The following is a 25,932-nucleotide window of genomic DNA, read 5'->3' on the forward strand; positions in this document are numbered from 1 at the left end:
GATTATTAAATAATAATATAAAAACAATATAAAAGCAAAAGGCCAAAATTAAAAATCCCACCCTACCCCAAAGTTCAAAACATGAATCTTTCCAAAAATCAATGCAATTAATCTTTTGATGCATTATTGACATCCATGCAGTACCAAGGTAATGAAGTGGAATCACTCTTGTCATATTTGTTTGAAACTGGAACGGACGCATGGTCACAAACACGCAGTTAAGATGAAACTTATTAGGCAGTTTCTGTACAGAATAATCTGAGTATATCAACAAAATGATGGCTTCTCCTCTACAACTCTATGGAACTGACACGAAAATAGCAAGCAAGAATGTCAGAGAAAAGATGCAATTGTCTCAGTTTTTCAGTTTGGTGCTGTTGTCCCGCTTGGGTGGGGCAGGAGGAGGCCCTCGCCTTAGTGTTGCATAGCCTGAGATATTCCCGGACATGTAGCCACTCCCACTGTGTCTCTGCTGGTCATTCACTAGCTCAGGGGGAGGTGGTGGCAAAGCCATGTCATCCATTGTCGCCACAGGGTCCACTTTGTCTCCCGAGACTCGTGAGGACTTGCGTTTCAATGTCTTGTTAAGGTCCTCTAAGAAGTTTGGCTGTGTGCTTCCTTGTATGGAAGGTGGAGATATTGGTGGAGACTCTCTAATAGTGTTGTTACAGCGAAGTGATGCTGAAGGTTGCATTTTCTTCAGGGAACTTTTGCCCCAAGCTGGCTGGGGCTGAGGATTGACCATGGCCACTTTAGGACACACACCATTTAGATCACCTGGAAGGGGTGGTGGAGGTGGGAGGTCAGACTCCAGTGGAGGAGGAGGGAAGAAGTCATTCTCTGGGGGTGGAGGGGATGGAAAGTCTGCAGTTGACTGGCGGTTCTGATTCAATTTGCTCTGCAAAGCCAAAGGAAGACTTGCCAGATTGAGCTTGCCTGGTTTGGGAGGTGCTGGAGGGCCTGTAGAAGGCTCTTTGGAGGGTGAGATAGAGGATGATTTCGATGATGAAGCAGCACTGGGGTTAAACTTGCTAACCAAGTTCCTACGGGACTCCTGGTACTCCATAGAGAAATTAGACTTCACACTAGAGTTGCGCTGAGGAGTTGGTGGAGGTTTCTTGACACCTGCAGATGAGCCAGAGGGAGACTTCCTCATAGGGGAGCCTGAAGTCGGAGGAAGAGGAGGTGGGGGAGGAGGGGTAGGACCTGGAGGAGGAGGTGGTGGTGGTGGCGGGGTGGAGGAGAAGGAAAGGCAAGGGTACTCTCTAGTGGAGGTGGTGGAAACTCCATTGACCGTGGTTTTTGCTGGCCTTGCCCTACAGGCTGCCATTTTGGTTTAGCCTTCACTGCAGGTGGGGACTGAGGAGCTTTATAACTCTCTGTATGATTGGTCATTGCTGGAGATGCAACAGGAAACTGGCTAGCAAGCTGCTTAACAAGAGATGGTACTGATGAAGGTTGGCTGGAGAATGGTAGTGTCTTGGAAATGCTGTGCTGCTTGGGTAGTATGGGTGGGGGTTGGCACTTTAATGGTGCTGGAGGTGGTGGTGGTGGTGGTGGTGGTGGTGGAGGAGGAGGGGGAGGAGGAGGTGGTGCTGGAGCTTGAGTTGATGGAGCTACTGGGGATAATGGAAGAATTCCACCTGAAGGTTTGGGTGCTGTCTGAGGTGGGAATACACCAGCAAAGGATTTGGGTAAGACTGGAGGTTGAACTGGCTGCTGTATGAGGGCTGGTGGAGGTGGTGGATTTAGAGCCAAAGCAGTGGGTTGTTGAGGAGGGACTGGAGGTGCAGGTGGTGGTGGTGGAGGAGGAGGTGGTGGAGGAAAATGGGTCTGACTGGCTGAGGGTGATACATTGTGGGACACATTGGGACATTTTTGAAAAAGGACCTGCTTGAGTCCATTGGTGAGGAGAGGTGGCTGAATTGTAGAGGATGGAGGAGAGGGAGGAAGGCCATTAGCCTGAAGAGGGGGAGGAGGATATGGTAGAGGCTGTGATTGGAGGGGAAACATGAGTGGAGGTGGTGGCAGAGGCTGTGATGGGAAGGATACTATGTTTGTAGGAAGTGGTAGAGGCTGGGATTGAAGGGGCACCATGGGTGGAGGTGGTGGGAGAGGCTGTGATTGAAGAGGCACTATGGGTGGAGGAGGTGGTAGAGGCTGTGACTGGATGGGCATTATGGGAGGAGGAGATGGTGGTGGTGGAGGTGGAGGAAAAGGGGAAGGAGGGGAGGGCTGGGGAACTGTGGCAGGGGCTGGAGGACCAAGCTTCAACACTGCCATAGCTGATCCAGGTGCAGGCATTGAAGCAGGTGGAGGGGGAGGAGGAGGGGGCGGAATGTTAGCCGTTGGTGGAATATTGTTTGACTGTGGCTTGGAGGCCTGTGGGACCACTAGCAGTTGCTGCTGTAATTGAGGGTGAGACTTGTGGTGACCAGTGGCCTGAGATGCATTCTTCAGACGAGTGATAGTGCTGTATTTGGCGAACATGGTTGGAGCAGCATGGTGTGGGATACTGGAAATGGGAGGGGGCGGGGGAGGTGGTGGAGGAGGAGGTGGTGGAGGAGGAGGTGGAGCAGGTGTCATTTGAGGTGGTGCTTGGACCGGTGCCTGGCTAACGCTTCCACGCAACTGTGGAATTGACTGTGAGAGTGGCTGTTGCTGTGGGTGTAGATGCTGCTGTTGAGGCACATGATGAGAAGAATGGCTGCTATGGGTTGAATGGGCAGAACGGATTGATTCTGGTCTTGCCTGAACCAAAAGAATAAATACAAATAAATAACGCATTATTAATTAATTTGCTTGTTGCAAGGCCTTTAAGCATAACCTGGTTCATCTTATTCTGGATAGTTTTTTCCCCAAAAGATTTAACCAAACAGTTATGATGTAACCTTTCAGAACAGTAAGAGACACACAGAGGACGACTCACCCTTGTGCTCTCCTCTATTTGAGTCCCTCTCTTCCAGGCCTCAGAGAAGATTGAACTGACCACACTTTGAGAGCGGGCATGGGAGGAGGAAGTACCATCTGACATACCACTATCTGTCTGACTAGAGTGGTTGGACTGGGACTCTTTTAGCACAAAGAGATTAAAGGTCAGCCAGCAAGCCCTTCATTTACAGTAACTGAAGCCAATAAAATAAATATAAAATTGCATCACAATGTAAACATACAAAAGCTATGAAAGACTAATGCCCTGTAAGACATTTGACTTGTGGCATAATATCTGGTCCTCATTGCAGTTTATTCTGGCCAAGAAATTCCTACTTAGACAGGAAGAGACAGGCTGACAGACATGTAGAGCAACCAATCACAGTTTGGTTTTTATTTAACAATCAGTATTTATTATTTTTATTCAGGCTGAAATTCTGATCACAATGCACAATATACAGTTCTCATTGTGTATATCTAGTTAACTTCTGATTAAGTACCTCAAACCAAATGTTATATATCTCCAGATAGCCTAAAAAATTCCAAGGCTTTAATATATTTAATTAATGGTAACTTTAAAGTCGGTATGAAATCAAAATGGACCTTTTTTATTTTCTTAACAATGCATGTTTCTGGTCTTATTGTGGATGATTCATCGATGCATATTTGTTTTTTGATAAAACTGTTTTGGCTTTGTAATCTTTAATCAATATGTAATAACTTGCACTTCTGCTGATTTGATTGACTCTTATTTTCTGACGTATGCGAGACAGCTCAGCAGTTAAATGGGCCATGAAATGAAGAATCCTTCATATTTAAACAAAGTACCTATAAGAGGTAACTGTACTATAAAAACAAACTGTTTCATAACTTTTAAAAAGAGCATTTATAGCTACCACCCTGATGAAACATCATCTTTCTTAATGCATGTTTCTGGTCTTATTGTGGATGATTCATCAATGCATATTTGTTTTTTGATAAAACTGTTTTGGCCTTGTAATCTTTAATCAATATGTAATAACTTGCACTTCTGCTGATATGATTGACTCTTATTTTCTGATGTATGCGAGACAGCTCAGCAGTTAAAAGGGCCATGAAATGGAGAATCCTTCATATTTAAACAAAGTACCTATAAGAGGTAACTGTACTATAAAAACAAACTGTAAGTTTCATAACTTTTAAAAAGAGCATTTATAGCTACCACCCTGCTGAAACATCTCGTTTATAAATCTGTGTGCTTGTGATGTCACAAGATATTGCTTATTTGCATTTACAAGACCCACAACATTTTTCATAGTTGAGAGTGTACTGTTAAGAAGAGATCGGCTCAAGTTACTCCAACACAGAGAATGATACTACAAGTTTGTTCTGCACATTTTATGGCAGAATCTTTTGTGAACCACTCACAATATGCTGCAGGCTTTTTAAAGTTTATTGTATTGGAAGATGCGGCAATGCCAACCCTGCACCCTGCAGTAATGCCAGTAAGTAAACCATTTATTTGTAATCTTTCATATATCAGTGTGTTTGTAATAAAGAGTAAGTCGTTTTGTAATTGCTAAGTAAACTCTGATTAAGACAATAACACCAAGCAGTATCATTGTTACATGGCTGCTTATCAAATCATTACATAAACGGATAAGGTATATTTGAGATGAATAATTGTATTATGTGTAAAGAAAGCGGAGTGAAATTAAAGACATTACGGTGTAGTTTACGCTACCTTTGCTATTGTAATCGCCTACACGTTTGTAGTTAGTGTTAGTTGTGGTTAGTGTTGGTGTTTTTATTGTTGTTGTCTTTTTAGACATTTATTTTAAGCAAAACTTGTATGCTTTTTTGGTTACGTTTTCTGTAGTTTTTCAACAGCAGCATATCGCCCTACAGCTCTCGACTGGTTACCCACTAAAGCTAAGCTGGTTTGAACCTCACTAGTACCTGGATGGGAGACCTCCTGAGAAGAACTATGGTTGATGCTTGAAGGGGTGTTAGTGAGGCCAGCAGGGGACGCTCACACTGCGGTCTGTTTGGGTCATAATTCCCCAGTTTAGTGATGGGGACTCTATACTGTAAAAAGCACTCTCTTTCGGATGAGAAGTTAAACCATGGTCCTGACTCTCAGTGGTCATTAAAAGGCCCATAGAATTTCTCATAAAAAGTCCTGGCCAAATTTGCCCATTGGCCTCTATCCATTATTGCTTCCTATATAGTTTCTTATATATATGAATTGGCTACATTACTGTACTCTTCTTTCCACCAATAGCTGGTGTGTGATGGGCATTCTGGTGCACTATGGCTACCGTCACATCATTCAGGTAGATGCTGCACACTGGTGGTGGTTGAGGAGATACCCCCTATATGATGTAAAGTGCATTGAGCGCCAAAACACCATATAAATGTAATGAATAATTATTATGGCTAACTGATTTCTCATCAGTCTCGTTATAGCCATGATGGCCTGCGTTTAGTCTGAAATGAACAGATCGGGAAGCCCATTTTCCCATATTTAAGCAGTGAATTAATTGAGGGAGATTCCCCAGCCAGCAAACTTACTTGCTTCCTGACACGGGATGTGTATAGAAGCCAGCAGATCAAACAGGGGAATCTCTGGGCCTATAACACTCTCACTCCAGCTTAATACACATTTATTAACCCTTCACATTTGCAGCTTGTGTTTGACTATTTTCGATGTTTAAATATGAAATATACTCTAAACCCAAATCTTGTTTGCCTGCTGGGGAGAAACAGTGTGACAATTTTGTTCAGTTTTCTATTGTTATTTAGGTCAAACAACTGTTGTAGTTTGATTGTGTGCTTTACATAAACTGGAACATACTATATCTATAGTTTCAGACAAAGAACCAAAGACAGGGTAGAAATAGGTCATGTTATACTACATTATGACTTTTGTTTTGTCCTGGTTTTTTGACAAGGTCATCTGGCCACCCTAGGCTGAGACTACATAAGTGCTAATGTCTATGATGCTACAGACAATTTTGAAAGATCTATAAAGAACCAGTGAATGTAAAAAATGTGCAGTGCAAAGTGATTTTTCAGGTCTAGGTTACTCACCAGGTATACTGACTGAGCTGGTTCCTGACTTGATGCTGGTGCTGGAGAGAGAAGACCAGTCATAGGCTGCTTCTGTTCGCTTCATGGCTTCCTGGTAGTTCACATACAACTGCTTTCCATACTGTGCAAGAACAACAAACAACATGCAATAATGAATTAATTTAAACACCGTTGTCAAAGACCCCATTTACACATGGTATTAAGATGCATTTCAGATGATCCGATCACATGTGTTCAGGCAAAACACATCAACATTTACACCTGGTCGTTTAAAAATGTCTCCAGTGACCACTTGTGTTCAGATTTCGAGGGAAGGGTCTCTGATTTCATGGCAACATTAATCAATGTCAGTTTATTACTGCATAATTATAAACTGCAAAAAGTAAAAAAATACAAGAGAGGATGAAAATTCTCCCAGATGCAATTTAATAGAAACACAATATTTCAAGCTAAATTCTCAGTTATTTTAGAGGAGTACCTGTATTAACTGAGCATCACATGTATGTGCTTTTCATCTGTGTCACTGCATACTAATATCAGATATACAAAAGAAATTCTGCAAGGTTCTCATGCTCCTATGCTCTTTTAAAAAAAAAAAATTCAGATCGGACGAATTATTTACTTTTAAAAGTTGCTTGTAAATGGAAAAGTTAAAAAATCTAGTTTTAGTGCAGTGGTTGATTTACAGTTGAGTGAAGTGTGCTTCAATGCTGTCTGGGACCCCTAAAAATGGATTTGCGTTTGCCTCTCAAATGTTATGTGGCCACATGTATCTTGAATACCTCCATGTGTGGTTTTTGTATTCCGATCACAAAACATTTTGGACCCTGTTAATACCAGTATTTAGTGCTGAACACTTATGATTGGATCACCTGAAATGCATTTTAATACCAAGTGTAAACAGGGTCATAGTCCCAAAATGACAGATTGACAAAAACAGATTAAATGATGCCCAATAGCTGCATTTCCACTATTAGGCCTATTAGGGCTTCATCATGCCACCTCATGGCTTTCTCGAGGACAACGGTCAATGGCCTTTGGTTCGCCGGTTACCCTTGGGCCAAACAAGGCCAACTGGGAGTGAGGCAGGTGACCCAGGGATGCGAGAAGCCACTGCCCCGGAGCTGGTAAGCAGACCACTCCATCCTCTGGTGAAGGGCCGGGAGGAGAATCTTTTGTTCCCTTTTTCTTTTGATTCACCGCACGCTCCAGTAGCTGCGGTACCCAAACTTTCAACAAAAGAGCAGTTTCCTCAGTCCCTGGGTCACATAACCGGTGTGTTCGACCGTCACCCCAACCACCGGCTTTTCTCTCTCTCTAGCAGTGTCAACATCCCGGCGCACTCAAACCCGGATGGTTTTGACAGAGCACGGGGACGAAACACCACCTCCCCCTCCTCGATCTATCTGCCGGTGAGCACCAGGAGTCAGGTAAGTGCACCGACACAGGGCTCAAACCCCGTCAATGTGGCCTACCTGGCTCTGCCCTGACGCAAGGCCCCACCCGCCGGTATGTCCGACAAAATGATTCCCCTGGTCCCCCTCGCCCAGAGTCTGGACACACGGCTCACGGTTTCCAACCCGTCGCCATGGCTGACCCGGACCGTCCATTCGGCAGGCGCCCTCCCAGGTTTGCCGGCGTCCACTCCACCACGGTGAAGAGCGAGAACGCCGCCACCTTGCTCGCGGAAATCACTACCCTTCTACGGAAGCACGCGATAATAGCCGGTCCCTCCAGCCAAAATGAAGAGCGAGTTCTACAGCCCCTACTTCATTGTACCGAAAAGGAGGTGTGTTGTGGCCAATCTTGCGAGTTTCGAACCGGGCCTTACATAGACTCCAGTTCAAGATGCTGATGTTAAGACGCATTCTTACGAGTGTCCAGCTTCAAGATTGGTTTGTGGCGGTAGACCTAAAGGAAGCGTACTTCCACGTCTCGATTCTACCTCGACACAAACCCTTCCTGTGGTTCTCATTCGAGGGTCACGCATACCAGTACAAAGTCCTCCCTTTCGGCCTGTCCTTGTCCCCTCACATCTACACGAAGGTCGCAGAGGCTGCCCTTGCCCCGTTAAGGGAAGTGGGCGTCCGCATTCTCAACTACCTCGATGACTGGCTAATCCTAACTCACTCTCGAGATGGGCAAGGTGCCACGGCACACATCGCGTGGCCATCACGCCGATCTGTTGCCGCCTCTTAAGCCCTTGGAACGACCTTACATTTCTACAGGGAGGGGTTCACCTAGAGCAGATCTCCAGACTCGTCACCTCCAAGACTGGGGCACTACATGCAATGGGCACTCGGCCGCTGATCCCTGGACGGGCACGTGGCTACGTTGGCAAATCAAATACCTCGAGTTGCTGGCAATACTGAGGAGGTTCTGGCCGTTGATCCAGGGCAAGCACGTGTTGGTTCAAACAGACAACATAGCGACGGTGGCATATATCAACCGCCAAGGCGTGTTACGCTCCCCAGGCATGTCACAACTCGCTCGCCGTCTCCTCCTCTGAATTAGCAGTTCCTCAACTCACTGCGAGCCACTTACATCCTGGCACGACGCACCATGGCAGACACGCTGTCGCAACAGGTCACCCGCAAGGGAGAGTGGAGACTCCACCCTCAGGTGGTTCAGCTAATTTGGAGTCGATACAGGCAGGCACCTGTGGAAGCGCTGTCTCTAAACAGAGGATCACCCACTGGATCATCGATGCCATAGCTGTTGCCTACCAGGCTCAGCACGTGCCGCCCCCTGAAGGGCTACGAGCCCATTCCACCACGAGTGTGACTGTTTATATCCTTCCATTGCACTGTTTAACTGTCGGTCCCTTACAGGAAAGCCACACTGCTCTGCACCACAATAACTGATAAAAACCTAGCTATATTGCTTCTTACTGAAACAATGGCAAATTCCCAATTACTTTTTCAACATGAACCTGCTAAATCCCCGTGGATAAAACTAGCTAGCTAAACCTCACCTGATTTCCAGGGGTGGTGGTCTGGCTGCTGTCTATCACAGTAGCTTACATACTAAAATAATTTACTTCAATGAGATAAGCCCCTTTGAATACCTGGTTTTGGTCCATCGCCACTATTTGTGGTTCTTGTGTAATCGCCCATAAAAATCTTTTCTAATTTCTTCAGTAATCTGAATAAGCTGTTAACTTGATTTGTGCCATGTGTTCATCTGTATTGTTAAATGGTGATTTCAACATACATGTAGATACTGATTGCGCTGCTGCCCATGAGCTCATGTCTATTTCAATTTAGTACAACATGTTGAATTCTCTACACACTCTCGTGGCCACACCCTAGACCTAGTCTGTACTGCTGGTTTATGTAATGTCTCGTGCTTGGCTCTCAGATTGGACAGTATGATCATTCATTTACTGAACTAAGTTATGAACCTCTCCCCAGGCCATATCTAAAATCCATTATAATCTACCGCAACCTGTTTAATTTTCTGCATCAGTACAAATCATACTTTAAAGATATTACTGAGCTTACCTGCCCACTGACATTCGAGAGAGAAAGAGATGCATGCTGCCATGTTGCATGTGTGTCTGTGTTTATGTTAAGTTATATAATTAAACTTTGTTTGTTGTTCAGCCAGTTCCCGCCGCCTCCTTTCCATTTCTTTACCTCTTACACCACTGTTAACAAACACACAAACCCACCTGTATCTGTTATTTCGGATTCTGCTGAGCTCTGTCAGTCATTTCTTTACTTCTTTCAAAATAAAATTAATTCACTATACAAACGTTTCCCTCCTATTGTATCTCCAGATGCACCACAGAATTTCCTCTCTGACCTGATGATTGGCACATTTTCTGACTTTGCCGCTACTAGCCCACCTGAGTTAATTACTGAGTTAATCAATAAACCTTATTCTACTTCCTGTCAGTTAGACCTGGCCCTCACTACCCTGATTAAACATTGTCTGTCTGCCATCTCCCTCCTCGTTAACAGACATCTTAGTACTGGTATTCTCCCTCTAGAACTAAAAACTGCATCAATCACCACAGTTTTAAAAAAGCCTTACCTTCACCCTTCTGACCTTAAAAATTACCGTCCTGTTTCAAATCTCACTTTTCTGTCCAAATGAGTGTAAAAAGTGGTTGCCTCTCAGCTAAAATCCTAGCTGGCCTCACACAATCTATTTTGAGTGTTTTCAATCTGGTTTCGGTCCACTCCACAGCACAGAGACTGCACTCATTAGAGTCATTAATGATCTACTAATGGCCGCAGACTCTGGTGCCCTCACTATTCTTGTTCTCTTAGATCTTAGTTCTGCATTTGACATTGTCTCACACAGCATTCTCATTTCTCGCCTCTCTACTAATTGCATTTTTGGTACTGAACTATCCTGGTTCAATCTTATCTCTCTGACTGTCAACACTACATCTCTATTCGTCAGTCAAAATCTACTACAGCTCCTGTTTCTCAAGGCGTCCTACAGGGTTCTGTTCTTGGTCCACTGCTCGTCATCACTTCTATGCTTCCCCTGGGTCATATCATCCACTGGCACAGACTCCAATTTCACTGTTATGCTGATGACACACAGCTTTATATCAGTTCAAAATCCACTGCCCCATTACCCACAAGCTCCTTACCCGCATGTATCAATGACATAAATACCTGAATGACCAATATATTTCTAAAACTTAACACTGACAAAACTGATGTACTTTTAGATGGTTCCACAAATCTTACATCTCACCACTCTGATCAGTCTGTTGACATTGATGGTGTCCTGGTCAGACCATCCTCTACAGTCAGAAACCTCTGCATTATTATTGATTCTTCACTATCCTTTCTCCCACACATCTCTTCTCTCACAAAAGCTGCTTTCTTTCACCTACGTAATATTGCCAGTCTACGCCCCATTCTGAATATAAAAGATGCAGAGACTCTTGTTCAAGCTTTCGTCACTTCAAAACTTGACTACAGTAATGCCCTCTTTTCTGGTCTCCCCATTTAACAATCAATCGACTGTAATACATTCAGAATTCTGCAGCTCCATCACATTCAGTATAAATTACTCACAACATTTAAAGCTACATGGTCTTTACATTTCATATCTTATACATCCCTACACACCATCTCGCTCACTCAGGTCTTCTGACTCCGGTTTACTTCTCATCCCACATTATAAGCCAACATCACTGGGTGGCAGGGCTTTTAGCATTACTGCTTCGAACATTATGGAACTCTATCCCACAGTCGCTCAGTGACCTCAAAAACATACGTTAATTCAAAACCCACCTCATTGACTCTTAATTGATCTCCTCTTCTTTTTTAAATTAAATGTTTTAAATATTTGCTTACTACTTGTAAAGCGCCCTTAAGTTTGTAGAAAGGTGCTATATAAATGTATTATTATTATTATTAATACTAAAAATAATACATAAATAAATAATTATAAATATTGTCATATTAAATGGTTCCTGTAGAGCAGGGTGTCTCAACCTTTTGCCCACTGTGACCCACTTTTTTTTTTAATGCTAGTCATTCATGACCCACAAAGGGTCCCACAAACTTAACAGGTACTTAATTAATTTAGTTAATTTTAAATGCTTATAATATAGAGGCCTAATTTCTATAGCCTAATATTTGTAGCTTTGGTGCTGCTAGCTGAAGTTTTCAGATGGTCCCTTACCACACCCTCTACAGTTTTATAAAATTTTAGCACAATGTGAGGACATTTAAGATGGTCTCTTATCCACCGTAGGCACAATTTCCAACGAATAGTAAGGTTAAATTAATGATCTTGAATGATTTCGTGTTGGCGCTCACAGGGGCGAAAATTTCATCAAAATGATGGGGGGGACAATAAACATAACAATTCTCAAGAGCAATTTTTGAAGGGGACACCAAGGTTTTTTTTGTTGTTGCCCCATTTGCATTTGTATTATTTTATTTCTTAAACAATTATTTTAAGAATATATCAATATATTATTTACAATACACATATTTTAATGATATTTTAGGGGGGGACAACCCTCAGATGGGGGGGTCCCGACCCCCACCGACTTCCGCCTATGGGCGCTCACAAACCAGTTTAAATAAGGAACAAATCATGTCCCGAACTGATTCGATACAGGACGCATCATTTCATCTTTAAATACGGGACAATCCCATATTTTACAGGATGGGTCGCAACACTAGGGACAGCTGCTCTGAAATGATGTCCAGAAATTGCTACTTAGAAACCTTGTCCAAAAAGAACATTTGTAGCATTAATGGATTATTATGATTGGACAACTTATAATTAACATTAGAGAAATGCAGCCTCTTACTTATGGTTGTGTTACATAAACCTGAACATGATTTGACAATAGTGGTCACTGTTGCCCCAAACATTGCAAATGTACTGTTCTATCCTTCTAATTGGTCATGACTAGGAGTGCACCGATCGATCAGCCACCAATCTAAACCTTAAATAACGGCACTGTCTTCAAGCATTTGCAATTAGTGATTTGTATTGCAAAAAAACATTAGTATTTATGATTTGGCAGTAAACAAATCATAAATACTAATGATTCCTCACAGGAGCAGTTTTGGAGTTAGTAATAAACATTTATTGTATTGAACTGTTTTCAATACAAATAAATGTTAGAAATTCACAATTAATGTAATTTTACTGTGTGGGGCATAAACATAACTGCAGAATATAACTCGGAAAAGTCTGGCTAAGGGCACTTTTAAAAATATCAGTATTATCCGATCTTAGTGATAAAAAAAATCGGTGATCAGTACCGGCCTCAAATTTCCTGATCAGTGCACCACTACTCATTACAGAAAAGATCTTGCGACCTAGAAGACAATGATTCGTGACCTGTTTTTGGGTCACGGCCCAGTGTTTGAGAAACCCTGTAGTAGAGCATGGTATGAGGATATAGGATTATAATTCATTAATTAGATAAAACACAGAGGATAAAACAAGCTATTACAAATATGGGATTACCTTAGCAATTCGAATCCCGTTGACCCACTGGTGTAGAGTTCTGACATCATCACAGCACAGGTATTTGATATACTGCGATTTCTTCTGGATCTGAGGGTGCTGTGTGCAGTCCACAATGTTACAAAGACAATAAAGACAAAAATGGTTTAAACATTGTTTTTGTCTTGCTAATACTTATGAACTACTAGAGGGCAGCAACTGTGGTTCGCACAATGTGTATAACAAACCATAGCAAACAGCCAAATGAGACTATTATAATGCAAAGCCATCGGTTACATAATCACATTAGTCAAAATGAAGACAAACAGTATAGTTTTATAAAACAAAATCATAGACATAGTCCAATGTTTAGCATATTTACAATCAACACCTTTTATTAAAACGAATTCACAGAAACAAAATATCCCATTCCTGCATACTATAAAAGAATAACAATGTAAAAAAAATTGGTACACAGTAGTGGCCGACCAATATATTAGTTTTACCGATCAACCACTGCTTTTAGATGTTTTTTAAATCAATTGTTGTTGATTTGTTGTACAGTTGTACTACTTGGTTCTACAGTATAATAGCACCCTCTAGAGGTTAAATAAAAGCTATCACCAAGAGTTTGTTGTTTCACGTGATTAGGCTATGCAGAGATTGACACTTCAGAAGCGGATTTTAAACATTAACATAGAAAAGCCAATGTATTTATATAGTACACATTATTATTACAGATAGTCATGGTATAGTAAATAAATAATTTAAGACAACTAAAATGTAATCGTAGGTGGTTTGATAATACATTTGTTTATAACTAAGGGGGCTTTCGCACTTGGTTCGATTGCCTGTTCCGAACCCAAGTTCGATTGCTCCCCCCTCCCCCCTGCCCCCGATGGACTGTGTTCACATTATATATTTGTATCCGAACCGCGGTACGCTTGCGTCATCAAGCTGCAGCTGGTGCGTAATCGTGTTGCTTGATAACCGCGAAATGAAAAGGCGTCAAAATTCAATGAATAGACTTGCTCGGTTCACATTTGTTCTTCTTTTTTTTCAACCTTTGGTTTTGTTTTCAACATCAAGATACAGAAACACACTTGCGTCTGTCTGCTGCAAAAATACTGAAATCGTTCAAAAGACAGCGGGCTGTCCGCTGAAGACAATTTTTGCGAAGGCAAGCAGAAATCATCTCTCTGCTTGCAGTGCGTGTGCGTCAATCCCGCTTTTCGTCAAGGTAAGTGTATACACACACACACGCACGCACGAAAGTAAACCCTTTCCGGTCATTTTGAAAGTGACGCGTGTGAGACTGACGACCACATTATACCTCATCAATAGCGGTTCACTTCCGCGGTTTGGTTCGATTGCGTTCATATCAGCAGCGAACCGTACTGGAGTTCACGTGAACCGTACCCCAGACCACCTTTTTAAGCGGACCCGAGTACGGTTCGCGGGTGCGCACCCGAGTTCGGAAGACAGCGTTCACATCATCCAAACGAACCGAACTCTGACGTCATTCGAACCGGGGTGCGCACCAAAAGTGCTAGTGTGAAAGCCCCCTAATTGTTGCACTAGAGAACTGCATTGCCGACAAGATGGAGATGATGCTAACAACATTAGCTGTTCAAATAGTTAAAACTATGTAACAAAGTGAAGGATGGGAACTGGTTACATTTAAATTTATGCATTTGGCAGATGCTTTTATCCAAAGGGACTTACAGAGCCCTTATTACAGGGACAATCCCAATGGAGCAACCTGGAATGAAGTGCCTTGCTTAAGGACACAATGGTGGTGGGAGTGGGGATCGAACTGACAACCTTCTGCTTAACAGTTTAGTGCTTTAGCCCACTACACCACCACCAGTTACTTTACGTATTTGTGCAGATTTGATGAGTTTTTTTTTTTTTTTTCTCCGGGCAGTTGATGGCCATCCAATTGGTTACAGTCAGGTTGTAGGTTTTGTAGTAGATTGCCTTGACTGTTCAGCCGTTTCCCACCTCCTCCTTGCCCATCTTTTAACTGTTACAAACTCCCTAGCCGACCGTGTTCGTGAAGTCACGTGGAACTGCGGCGTTATGTTTTCTCTCTGGAAGGTTATGTCATGTAGTGTGGCGTGACGGGATTCTGTTCCCCATATGAATAAGCATGCAATGTCAAGTGTACAGAGTCATAAGGGAACGTCTTGGTTACATACCTCGGTTCACTGAGATGAAGGGAACGAGACATTGCCAACACTGGCCACATTACAAGACTCAAGAGTTCTTGTCCCTCAGTCAGAAAATTCTGAGGAATGGTGTTTGTGCACCTGCTTTTATAGTGGACAGCTTTGCACCTAAAAGGCCAGGGATCAAACACTATAGCCAATATTAGAATATTAATATAGAATGGCATTATTGTAGAGAAGTTTCAACTAGGTCGTGTGGAAGGACAACTCCCCATATACGTTAGCACACAATGTCTCGTTCCCTTCGTCTCAAGAGCACCGAGGTTATGTACGTAACAGAGACGTTTTATACATTTTTGACAAAGTTTTCCAAATGTTTCTTTTCTGACAAACTAAACTTCTTTCCAAGCTTTCTTTATCTTTATAGTTGTGCAAGAGAAATGTAAGAGCAGGGTAAAATATATAAGTCTGAAATGTAAAGAAAAAAATCTGATACAGTCAGGCCCATAAATATTGGGACATCGACACAATTCTAATCTTTTTGGCTCTATACATCACCACAATGGATCTGAAATGAAATGAACAAGATGTGCTTTAACTGCAGACTTTCAGCTTTAATTTGAGGGTATTTACATCCAAATCAGGTGAACGGTGTAGGAATTACAACAGTTTGCAGAAGGCACCATGTGCCCTCTCATGAATATCAGATTTGTTTTAGATTTCAGACTTATATATTTTACCGTGCTCTTACGTTTCTTTTACAATGCCATTCTAAAATTCAATTTAAAAAGATTTTATTTATATCTCCTTTTCTCTCTTCCTTTCCTTTATATTGTTTATATATTTCATATGACAATACAATTTTAATATATTGTCAGTAGTGATTAAGCTTACAGTTGCTGAACAACAAACACATTTGGCCTGTAATATTTTAATTAATATTTTCATTAATTTCAGATGGCAAAGACTTTGAAGAAGGTACCAGTGTGGGAGATATGTATTAACCCTCCTGTTGTGTTTAAATTTGTGCAACAACTTTAATGTGATGACTCCAAACCTACTGAATGTGTGCCTTCTGACCAATTATTTTATACAAAGTATTAGGAAAAAACCATGTCATTTGATACTTATATGTATATTTTATATTTATAATGATATGCCCGGTTTGCATAGCAAAATTATAATTATGTTAACAAACAATACATTGTGCTGTTTGAAGGCTTAGTTCATGGCATCAAGTAATATATTTTTAGTCTTGTAAGAAAGGGCAAATTAATGCACTGTATATTTAGGAAAATTATGTGCAGATAAATTGATTTTAATATTAATTCAATTACATCAAGTTGATTCTATTAACCGATCCAAATGTTCATAATTAATTATAATGAGTTATGATTAATTATTCATGTTTCCCTTTTAAAGAAATTTTTAACTGTGGTATATTTTGATAAGTAATCTCATCCCTGCTTCCAAACAATTTAGCTTCAAAACTATACCTATATGTGCAATATTATTGTCAATAAGCCATGAGATTTACATTTATGCATTTGGCAGACACTTTTATCCAAAGCGACTTACAGTGCACTTATTAAAGGAACAATTCCCCCGGAGCAACCCGGGGCAACCTGGTGCCTTGCTCAAGAACTCAATGGTGGTGGCTATGGGGACCGAACCAGCAACCTTCTGATTACCAGTTATGTGCCTTAGCCCATTACGCCACCACCACTCCAGTAATATTACTAATTTATCATAATTCTCTTATTAAAGCTAAATCCCTACTGTAGAAATTGTGAGCTGATGCAACGAGATGTTGTATTACGATTTTAATGGTGGAGAATTTATTAATTTATCTAAATTATAACGGTTGTCCAACGCGACTGATTCCATTATAAATTTCCTTACATATTAATGTAGAAATAAGACCGTTTAATTTAATTCCTAGCTCACACATACTGTTTCCCTTACAAACAATTGTAACATACACGACACTTCGCTACATATATTGGTGTGAGAATCTGGGCACTTTAACTGATTACTGTTTATTTGTGCATTCATATGCATCGATGAAACTGTTTTCGGTAGTGTTGTCCCAGATCACAAATCACTGGTGTTGGTTGCTATGTTGACGAAAGTTCACAGGAAGTCCTAAAGAGACTCTTACAATCTACAGCGCATGCGCAACCTTCACAGTACAGCTAAACTAATAGCATACCACACCACCAAACTAACCAGTTAGCGAACTTTCATTGAAACCCCTAAATATGCTAAAATTACACTTATCATGTCTGGGGTCAATTTTGAGTCAAAATAAACACAGATCCTCAACAAGAAACATTCAACAATAAACCAGTGATACTAATGTTCATAGATACCAAATATTCAATCCTCTGTGCTACTGTACACAACGTACAGATCGTTTGTAAATGTTTATTGCGTCTGAAATCAATGCCTTTTGACTCATGGTTGTAAAATTAGTGTTTATTAGTGTAGGCCTACTGTATTTGTAAACACATTATTATGTTGTTTTCACATAACCATTTTCTTCATATTAGGAAAAATTATAATAAAAAGCTATAATAATAATAATAATACAAATAATAAAAAGCTATAAAAACCTAAGACCTTTATTATCATATAATAATAAAGTTACTTTTTCAAATTAGCTCATTTTACATTATTCCAACACCCTGATATCAACCCAATTCTGCTGCGTTACATGAAAGTGAAGCACCATCCCCCATCAGACATCTTTGCATCAGTTCAAATGTGTATACCTTTTTCTGTGGCACTATTGATAATGTGTTGCATGCCAAACACAAATTCAGGATAGGTGCTTGCACAATGTTTACAATGCACAGACCATTTGTAAATGTATGTTTATTGCATCTGAAGTGACACCTTTTTATTCATTGTTGTACGAAAAATAGAGTATTGTGTTTATAAATGCATTATTATGCTGTTTTCATAAATACTAGTTTTCTTCCTTTATTTTAGGAAAAGCTGTTGATGTAATGCATTCACAATTAGTCAAAAAGATGTTTTCAGAAGATTAAAACACTAAAAAGGGAACAAAGCCTCATAAAAGCTCTCTAATGGAGAAAAATTCATGTTAGGGTGAGGGATACTTTTGTAATAAGTTGAAAACATGGAAGACAGTCTGCAAGAAAAGGAAAAATCGTAGATATGTATTTATGTGTTCTAATAAATTTAGGAAAAGCCAGAAAGATTCAAGTTTTTCTAAAAGTGTTAGCATATTTTTAAGAGATGGCAAAGCTGAATGTTTTTTTAATTTTTTTTTAGGCCATGCCAGCTTCTATTCATGGCAGGAGCTAGGTTTAGTTATTTAAAAATAGTTAAATAAGGTGTTTAAGATGAATTTTTCCTAAAAACCTTATCAAATGTATCAACTGAATAATACAGATTACTCAGATGTGTAGCGGTATGACAGTCCAGTAAAATATGTTTAATGGATAGTGAGTTCTGACAAGATGAGCACTTTGGTGAATTTTCTCCTGATAGTAAAAATTGGTGTGTGAATCTTGTATGTCCAATACCGGCATTGTGTATACATGACTTGATCCCAGCGATTATTAAAAGGGAACACATATCTTGTTACAACAACAAGATTTATTTCCCATAATTTATTGTTTAAACATTGATCCCAATCCGACTGCCAATTGTTTTTGATATATACATTCAGAGTTTGTTTCAGATCTTGTAGATGCTTCTCTGGCAGCTCTGTCTGCTTGTTCATTACTGCAGATTCCTGAGTGTCCAGGTACCCAGCAGAAAATAATATAAAAAGTCTTTGCTTCAAAAGATGACATTTTGATTAAAATCTTCACGATTGTTGGGTGATCTGTTTTAGTAGCTTCCAATGCTTCAAGACACGATTTTTGTGGAGCAGTCTCAATAAACTTCAGTGCCAGTAGTAGAGCATTTGCCTCTGTAGTGAAAACTGACCTCTGGTCAGGGATGCGGATACCCTGACACAGTTGGTTTGTTGCAAAAGCAGCTGCCACTTTATTTCCAGATTTAGATCCATCTGTGTATATTGGGATATGTTGTAGGTATACTAGTCTTATGTCTACACATTTTTGATGGAAATCATTTGGATGCGTTTTGGATTTTTGGTTCCTTGTTAAATCCAGATGGATTTTAGGCTTTTTGAGATCACATGGAGGAATTTTGCAGAAATGTGTCTGTTCCAAACTGTTTAGATCCACTTTCAGATTCTCCAGATGGGTTTTTATACGTAGGCCAAATGGACGAATTAAACTATTTGTTTTTTTCCCTTATATTGTTGAATGCTATAGTGGGGAAACTGCTGAATAGGCTGGGTTTTCATTATTTGTTTTAAGTTTGGTTGCATATTGTAAGGCCAACTTTAGGTGTTTGATTTCCAAGGAAGGTTCATTGGCTTCCGCATAGAGACTTTGGATTGGTGAGGTTCTGTAGGCTCCCAAAGCTAGTTGTATACCTTGGTGGTGTACAGTGTCCAAAAGCCATATGTATGACTTCCTAGTTGATCCATAAATTATACTTCCGTAGTCCAGCTTTGAGTGTACCATGGTTCTGTACAAGTTCATGAGAGTTGAGCTGTCTGCTACCCAATTGGTTTTGGATAAAATCTTTAAAACATTCATAGCTTTAAAACATTTCTTTTTAGCAATTTAATTTGAGAAATAAAAGACAGTATGTTGTCAAAAGTTATCCGAAGCAGCCTGTTCTCAACTTTAATGGGGACTCCATTCACTACACAATGAACCAGAGCTGTTTATGGACGAAGCCAACAGAAATGCATATTGATGGTTTTTGTTTGTGAGAACTTGAAACCGTTCTGTGTTGACCAGGAGTGCATTTTGTTTATCTCCAATAGTGTTCATGTACCTGTTCTTGTAGCAAATGCAGATATAATCTACAGATATAATCTACATATAAACTACAGAGGACATCAGAACCAATCCTATTTATTTGAATACTGATTAAATACACATGGAATACTTCCTTGAGGTACTCCAAGGCCTTGTTTATGTAGATTAGACAAAAAAGACAATAAAAACATTGTGGGCAATAAACATAACAATTCTCAAGAGCAATTTTTGAAGGGGACACCAAGGTTTTTTTTGTTGTTGCCCCGTTTGCATTTGTATTATTTTATTTCTTAAACAATTATTTTAAGAATATATCATTATATTATTTACAATACACATATTTTAATGATATTTTAGGGGGGGGACAACCCTCAGATGGGGGGGGGGGGGGGGGGGGTCCTGACTCCCCCGACCCCCCGCGATTTCCGCCTATGCAGTTGACTTCTAAAATTCATTTCCATGTTGTGTCATAGGCTCTCTCCAAATCAAAGAAGACAGCTACAACATGTTTTTTTTTCTGGTCAAGCATCACGAATATAGCTTTCAAGACAAATAAGGTGATCTGTATTGCTTCGACCTTTCCTGAAACCATATTGGGTGTTACTTATGTGGTGATTAGATTCCAGCATCCAGACTAAGCGATCATTGCCCATTCTCTCCACTGTTTTGCATAAACAACTGGTTAAAGCTATAGAGCAGTAGTTTATGGAGTCGTTATGGTCTTTTCCTGGCTTTGGAATAGGTATCATTTCTGCTTCATGCCAGGTGGATGGGATTTTTTCCCGATATCCAGATGGAGTTAAAAATTCTAAGGAACATTTTCAGGGAAAGGTGGGGTAGATTCTTAAAAAATTGATAGTGGATTATATCCGGTCCAATAGCTGTGTCGTGGAAATTTTAAGTGGCTCACTGTAGTTCTTCCATATAAAAAGGTTGGTTGTATGGCTCTGTGTAACTGGAGCCAAAGTTAGACTATTATTTTTCTTGTTGAGCAAGACAAATTTGAAAAGCAGGAAGGCCGTTCTCAATAGATCAATTGTTTTCAAAAGTTTTTGCTAGAATATTTGCAATTTCTTGTTTTGAAGTCAACAGTGTGCCTTGCTGTTTGATGTGTTTTATTTGTTTTTCCCTTCATTTTTCATTTCAGGTTCCATATTTAGCATGATGGAGCATTTGTTGTCATGCTGGAAATTAATCTTCTCCAGCATTCCTTTTTTACTTAATTTATAATTCTTCTTGCTCGTGCTTTACTCATCTTGAATTTGATAAGATTTTCAGTTGATGGATGTCTGAAGAACAGTCTCTGTTTTTTTCCTTTATTTTTGTTAAATAAATTATGACAAGGTATAATGTGTCATGTGTTGATGTTAATTTGAGGTTGCATTTACCTAATTTTAAGACCTGCTAAGGACCAGATGATTTTTATTATGTCCTGGAACGTAAAACCATAGAATTCAAGGAGGGTGTACTTTCTTTTTCACATGACTTTATGTTTGTTGTTGATCCATGGCCTTACATTTGACAGTTGAAACACTGCAGAGGGTTGGGTACAAACAAGTCCACTGGAAGACTTAAGTATCCAATTCGAAGTTTATCTGCGATTAGCGGTTTATTAAAGGTGAGGATGTACGTACCAGTTTTATTTGTTCGCTCTTCTCTCTTGATTATTATTCTTTTGACGTTCATTACCCCTTGGGCCTTTCATCCACATCATCCAACTCTCTAGTTTGGACTACTCCTTTCCTGTAGTTCAAAGTTGGATGAGGAGATGTCTTTATTTGAACTCTAGCTAACATGCTGGCACGTAGTAGATTTTCAGCATTGGCCTTTTTACTGTATTCCACAAGAATCTGTCCAGATCATTTTACTTCCTTTACTCTTCTCGCTATTCTTGCAATACCTTTTTGTATAGTGAAAGGGGAAAGCTTGATGATTGGAGAATTTGGAGCAGCAGCTTCAATGATGATGAATTTTGGCCAGTCATCATTACTTGGCACAAGAGCACATCTATTTTCTGAGGTATTGTCGGTATCCAGGTCCAAGGAATTTTCAGGTTTGTTTTCAGATTTCAGGGTTGTTTTCTCTTGCCCAAGCAGACCACCCTAGCACTACGGAGGGAAAGAGCGTACCACTGTTCCTTTCACGGGCTACCATCTTTGATGGTCCCGAGCCGTATCAGCACTATTTTACATTGAGTGAAAAAAGTTTTCATTCATATTATAAATTTGAAAAACTATCAGCTGATTTATCAGCTATTGTCCTGTTTTCCCACCTTAGTTATCGGTATCAGCAAAAACCATTATTGTTCGACCTCTAGTAAAAAGAACTGTACTGTTTAGCTGACAGATGATTTTGATATGTGATCCATTTTTGGAAATAACAATACCTAAATACACATACATACACACACACACCTTTAGGGCCAGGCAGTAGTCAGTGGGGGCCTTGTACTTGCTCCGGTAGTCCTGACCATAGTAAACATTAACATGGTCCAACTGCAAGAAGCACACCAAATCCCTGGATGCCTGGAGAGACCAATATATTTAATCTATCATTAGTCTGTTTGTTAGTTTGGAAATATTATCCTATATGGCTTAAAGAGAAAGCTATTGAACAGACACAATAAAGACATGATACTGATAATGAATCCACCATCTATGTAACAGGATTGAACCACAAGGGGTCATCACAGAGTCAAAGCAATAGCATGTTACAGATAAAAGGCCACATTTACTTAAAGGGACAGTTCACCCAAAAATGAAAATTTTGTCATCCTCTACCCTCATGTTGTTCCATAACCAACTGTGTTTACATTAATTACTCACAAAGATGCTCTAAGCTCTCAGTCAGCATATGATGCACTATTTACTGTTGTTTTAGTAGTAGTCCTAATAAGTGATTAACATGAAGGGCAAAAAACATTATTTTATGTACATGCCACTTTTAGAAATATCAATAAACATCACAAGAATTGTCTACAATTAATTCTTCAAAGGAGAAGACAACTCTTAAAGACAAGACAATTTACATGGAAGAATTATTATGAAAGCAGATTTAAGCAGGTTAAGATTTATTCCAAAAAGAAATTTACATGCTCCATAGTGTGTACATCTATTCAGAATATTCCTGTAAACGTGGTTGCGGATAACCTAAAATTCTTGTTCTTTTACCGTTATTCTCTTCTGGAAATACTAGAGAGGTTCGCTATTTTCATTTATTCTACTGCTTTTAGCTGGTTTTTGCACTTGTAATTTAAATAATTAGGGGTCAAGCCCAGAAGGGTTGAAAGACCCCTATTGTTTTCATTAGTTTTCTTATTATTATTAGGGGTCAAGTCCTGAAGGTGCGAAAGACCCCTATTGTTTTTGGTAGTTTTCCTATTATTATTATTCCGCTCTTGATTCTATGGCAGCCCATAGAAACGGATGCGGGAATATTATGAAATTTGCCACACAGATAGAGGACAGTCTGATCTGTTAACACAGCAAATTTGGCATCTCTACCTCAAACCATCTAGCGCCACCAACTGCCCACATTTGTACTCACGTTTATGTTAATAACATTTGAAATGAGTCCTAGAAATTTTTTTTTTTTCATCTGATTCCTTGGCTCAACTCGATTCGATTTGAGGCACCCTATGAGGTCATTTTCCGTCATGATGAATATTCGGAAAAACCTACTTTTTCTAACTCGTCCTAGGCCGTTTGACCAATTTGCAGGCTCCACCTTGTGGTCAAAATTTGCAACGCTATTTATAAAAATGATAATAGCCACTGACTCCTTTTGCCTACTGTCATGAGACTTGATAGATTCCGTGGTTCATGCCGAGAACAATGCTACCAATTATGTCATGATCAAGCAAACTTCCTGTTTGCCATTTTTAAATGTTTTGAAAACCTAATTTTTCAACTCTTCCTAGACTGTTTGTCCGATTTGCACGAAAATGGGCCTGCATCATCTAGAGGCACTCCCGACAAAAAGTTATTCACAGAACTTTGATAAACCATACCGTTTTCGAATGGCGCTTCAACGAATTCGACACCGAACGCGCACAATTTAACTTGAGGCTGTATCTCCGCAATGCTTTGAGGGATTGGGACGAAACTTGGTTAATGTCATCACCATTAGGTCCTGAGGTTACCTGCAGCATTTTGGCACACTACCCTCTACTGGTCAGAAGAGAGCAAAAACTGATTTTATTTTACTTATATCTTTTGAACACTTTTGCCAAAATTTTTTTAAAATGGTCTCTTTAGATCAAGTCCTGAGTTCCAACGATACCACATTTTCCTATTTCAGCCATTTTTAATTTAGACATAAAATGCTGTAAAAAATTAACGACTTGGCGTATCATTACGAAACTCTGTATGTGTCTTTGGCACCATGCTTTGAAGGGACTCAAAACGTTTCAGGACAATGCCACCTTGTGGTCAAAAATTATAATGCTATTTCTAAAAATGCTATGGTTCCGATAATTGGCAAGACCCCGGTATCGCAAGTTTGAAATGTTTACACACTGCAAATGGGTGCTTGACATTTCACAACTGCTTAAAATCTTATATCTCCAGAATAACGTTGTTTTATATGCACAGATATTAACAAAAATTCACCAGATGTCCAGATATTGGGTATGTATTTGATTTAAAACCACATTTGGAAGTGGCTCAGATTGGATGTGAAAAGATCCAATCTCATAGGTGATTTTGATATAAGTATGCAACAAGATACAATCTGTGAAAAAATCTGAATTGGTTGACAGTGTAAATGTGGCCTTAGTCACACTCACCATTGACTTTCATGGAATGGAAAAAAGATGCAATGAAAGTGAAATGAGACTGAAGCTAACATTGTGCATCGGTCTTGGTTTGGAACAACATGTGGGTGAGTAAATGATGACAGCATTTTCATTTTTGGGTGAATTACAAGGTTAAATCTGAAGTATGTAATATTTACACCACCAAACAGAATTGCAAAAATACTCTGTTTTCAAAACAGCTTTCCGAATACACCCCCCTTCTGCCATTGGTCAAACAAAGAGAGAGTCCCGCCTCCGAACTCACATCATTGGCTGAGTCAATGTTATTGTATTTGTGTAGACTCAAAACAAACATGAATTTTCACAGCGCTACAGAGACATAGTGCTTACAATTTATTGAGAAAATTAACCTATGAATGGCTTACTTATTGTTGTCAGTGCATATTAAGCTTAAATAGGAAAAAGTACCACAGAAAAAGTTACATACTTCAGCTTTAAGCCTCTAAATCTATTGCTAATAGTATTGCCTGTGGTCAATGTTGTCTGAGGTCCTTTTAACAGTCACATTTGCTTACTGCCAGTGAACAACATAATTTGTTGAACTAGTAGGCCAATAATCACTTGTATGCCTGTACCCGACATGATCAGAATAAATATATATATATTTTTTAATGTAGAAATTTTATTTTTTCTGAGTAAATATGGCATTTGAGCAAGCCTCTCTCTGGGAATTCATGCCCATGATTTATTGTAATTGGATGACAAACAGCATATGGTTTGTTTAGAGCCTCCTCAGTGAATCCATAAACAGGAATTCCACTGAAGTGTTCATTAGGTTCTGTGTTCTTTTAATGTTCTTTTAATACCAAATCATATGACAAAACAAAAATAAACACAAAATCACACTGACCTTGGCTTTGCCCTTAGGCACAAAATAGATGCCAGATGCCCGCAGCAGAAAGTAGCGCTTCTTCCAGGACTTCTTCCCATCCTCTTTCAACCACAGAACACCCTCCATTTCAGGAACAGACACTGAGCTTCCACAAAAACACTCCTTCAAGCCATACAAATACAGAAAACATAATTACCTTACTGTCAAGAAGCAAATGTTTAATCCAGACAGACTCTGTCAACTATCACACTCAACACTAATATTAGCAATGCTGTGATGAAGTCGTTGTGTGCT

At 39.9% G+C, this 25,932-nt stretch overlaps 1 protein-coding gene across 1 annotated transcript in view; it reads right to left on the reverse strand.

Moving 5' to 3' along the window:
• Window positions 1-352: 352 nt before the first annotated feature.
• Window positions 353-25,932, reverse strand: part of raph1b (Ras association (RalGDS/AF-6) and pleckstrin homology domains 1b) — a 67,227-nt gene continuing 41,647 nt past the window's right edge. Inside the window, 7 exon segments of the mRNA XM_052127512.1 lie at window positions 353-1,219; window positions 1,222-2,751; window positions 2,930-3,072; window positions 6,004-6,124; window positions 12,967-13,065; window positions 22,405-22,515; window positions 25,657-25,800. Of these exon segments, the coding sequence (XP_051983472.1) occupies window positions 356-1,219; window positions 1,222-2,751; window positions 2,930-3,072; window positions 6,004-6,124; window positions 12,967-13,065; window positions 22,405-22,515; window positions 25,657-25,800 (3,012 nt within the window). The 3' untranslated portion in view covers window positions 353-355.

Source organism: Xyrauchen texanus, chromosome 5, assembly GCF_025860055.1.
Source record: "Xyrauchen texanus isolate HMW12.3.18 chromosome 5, RBS_HiC_50CHRs, whole genome shotgun sequence".
Classification (NCBI taxonomy): domain Eukaryota; kingdom Metazoa; phylum Chordata; class Actinopteri; order Cypriniformes; family Catostomidae; genus Xyrauchen; species Xyrauchen texanus.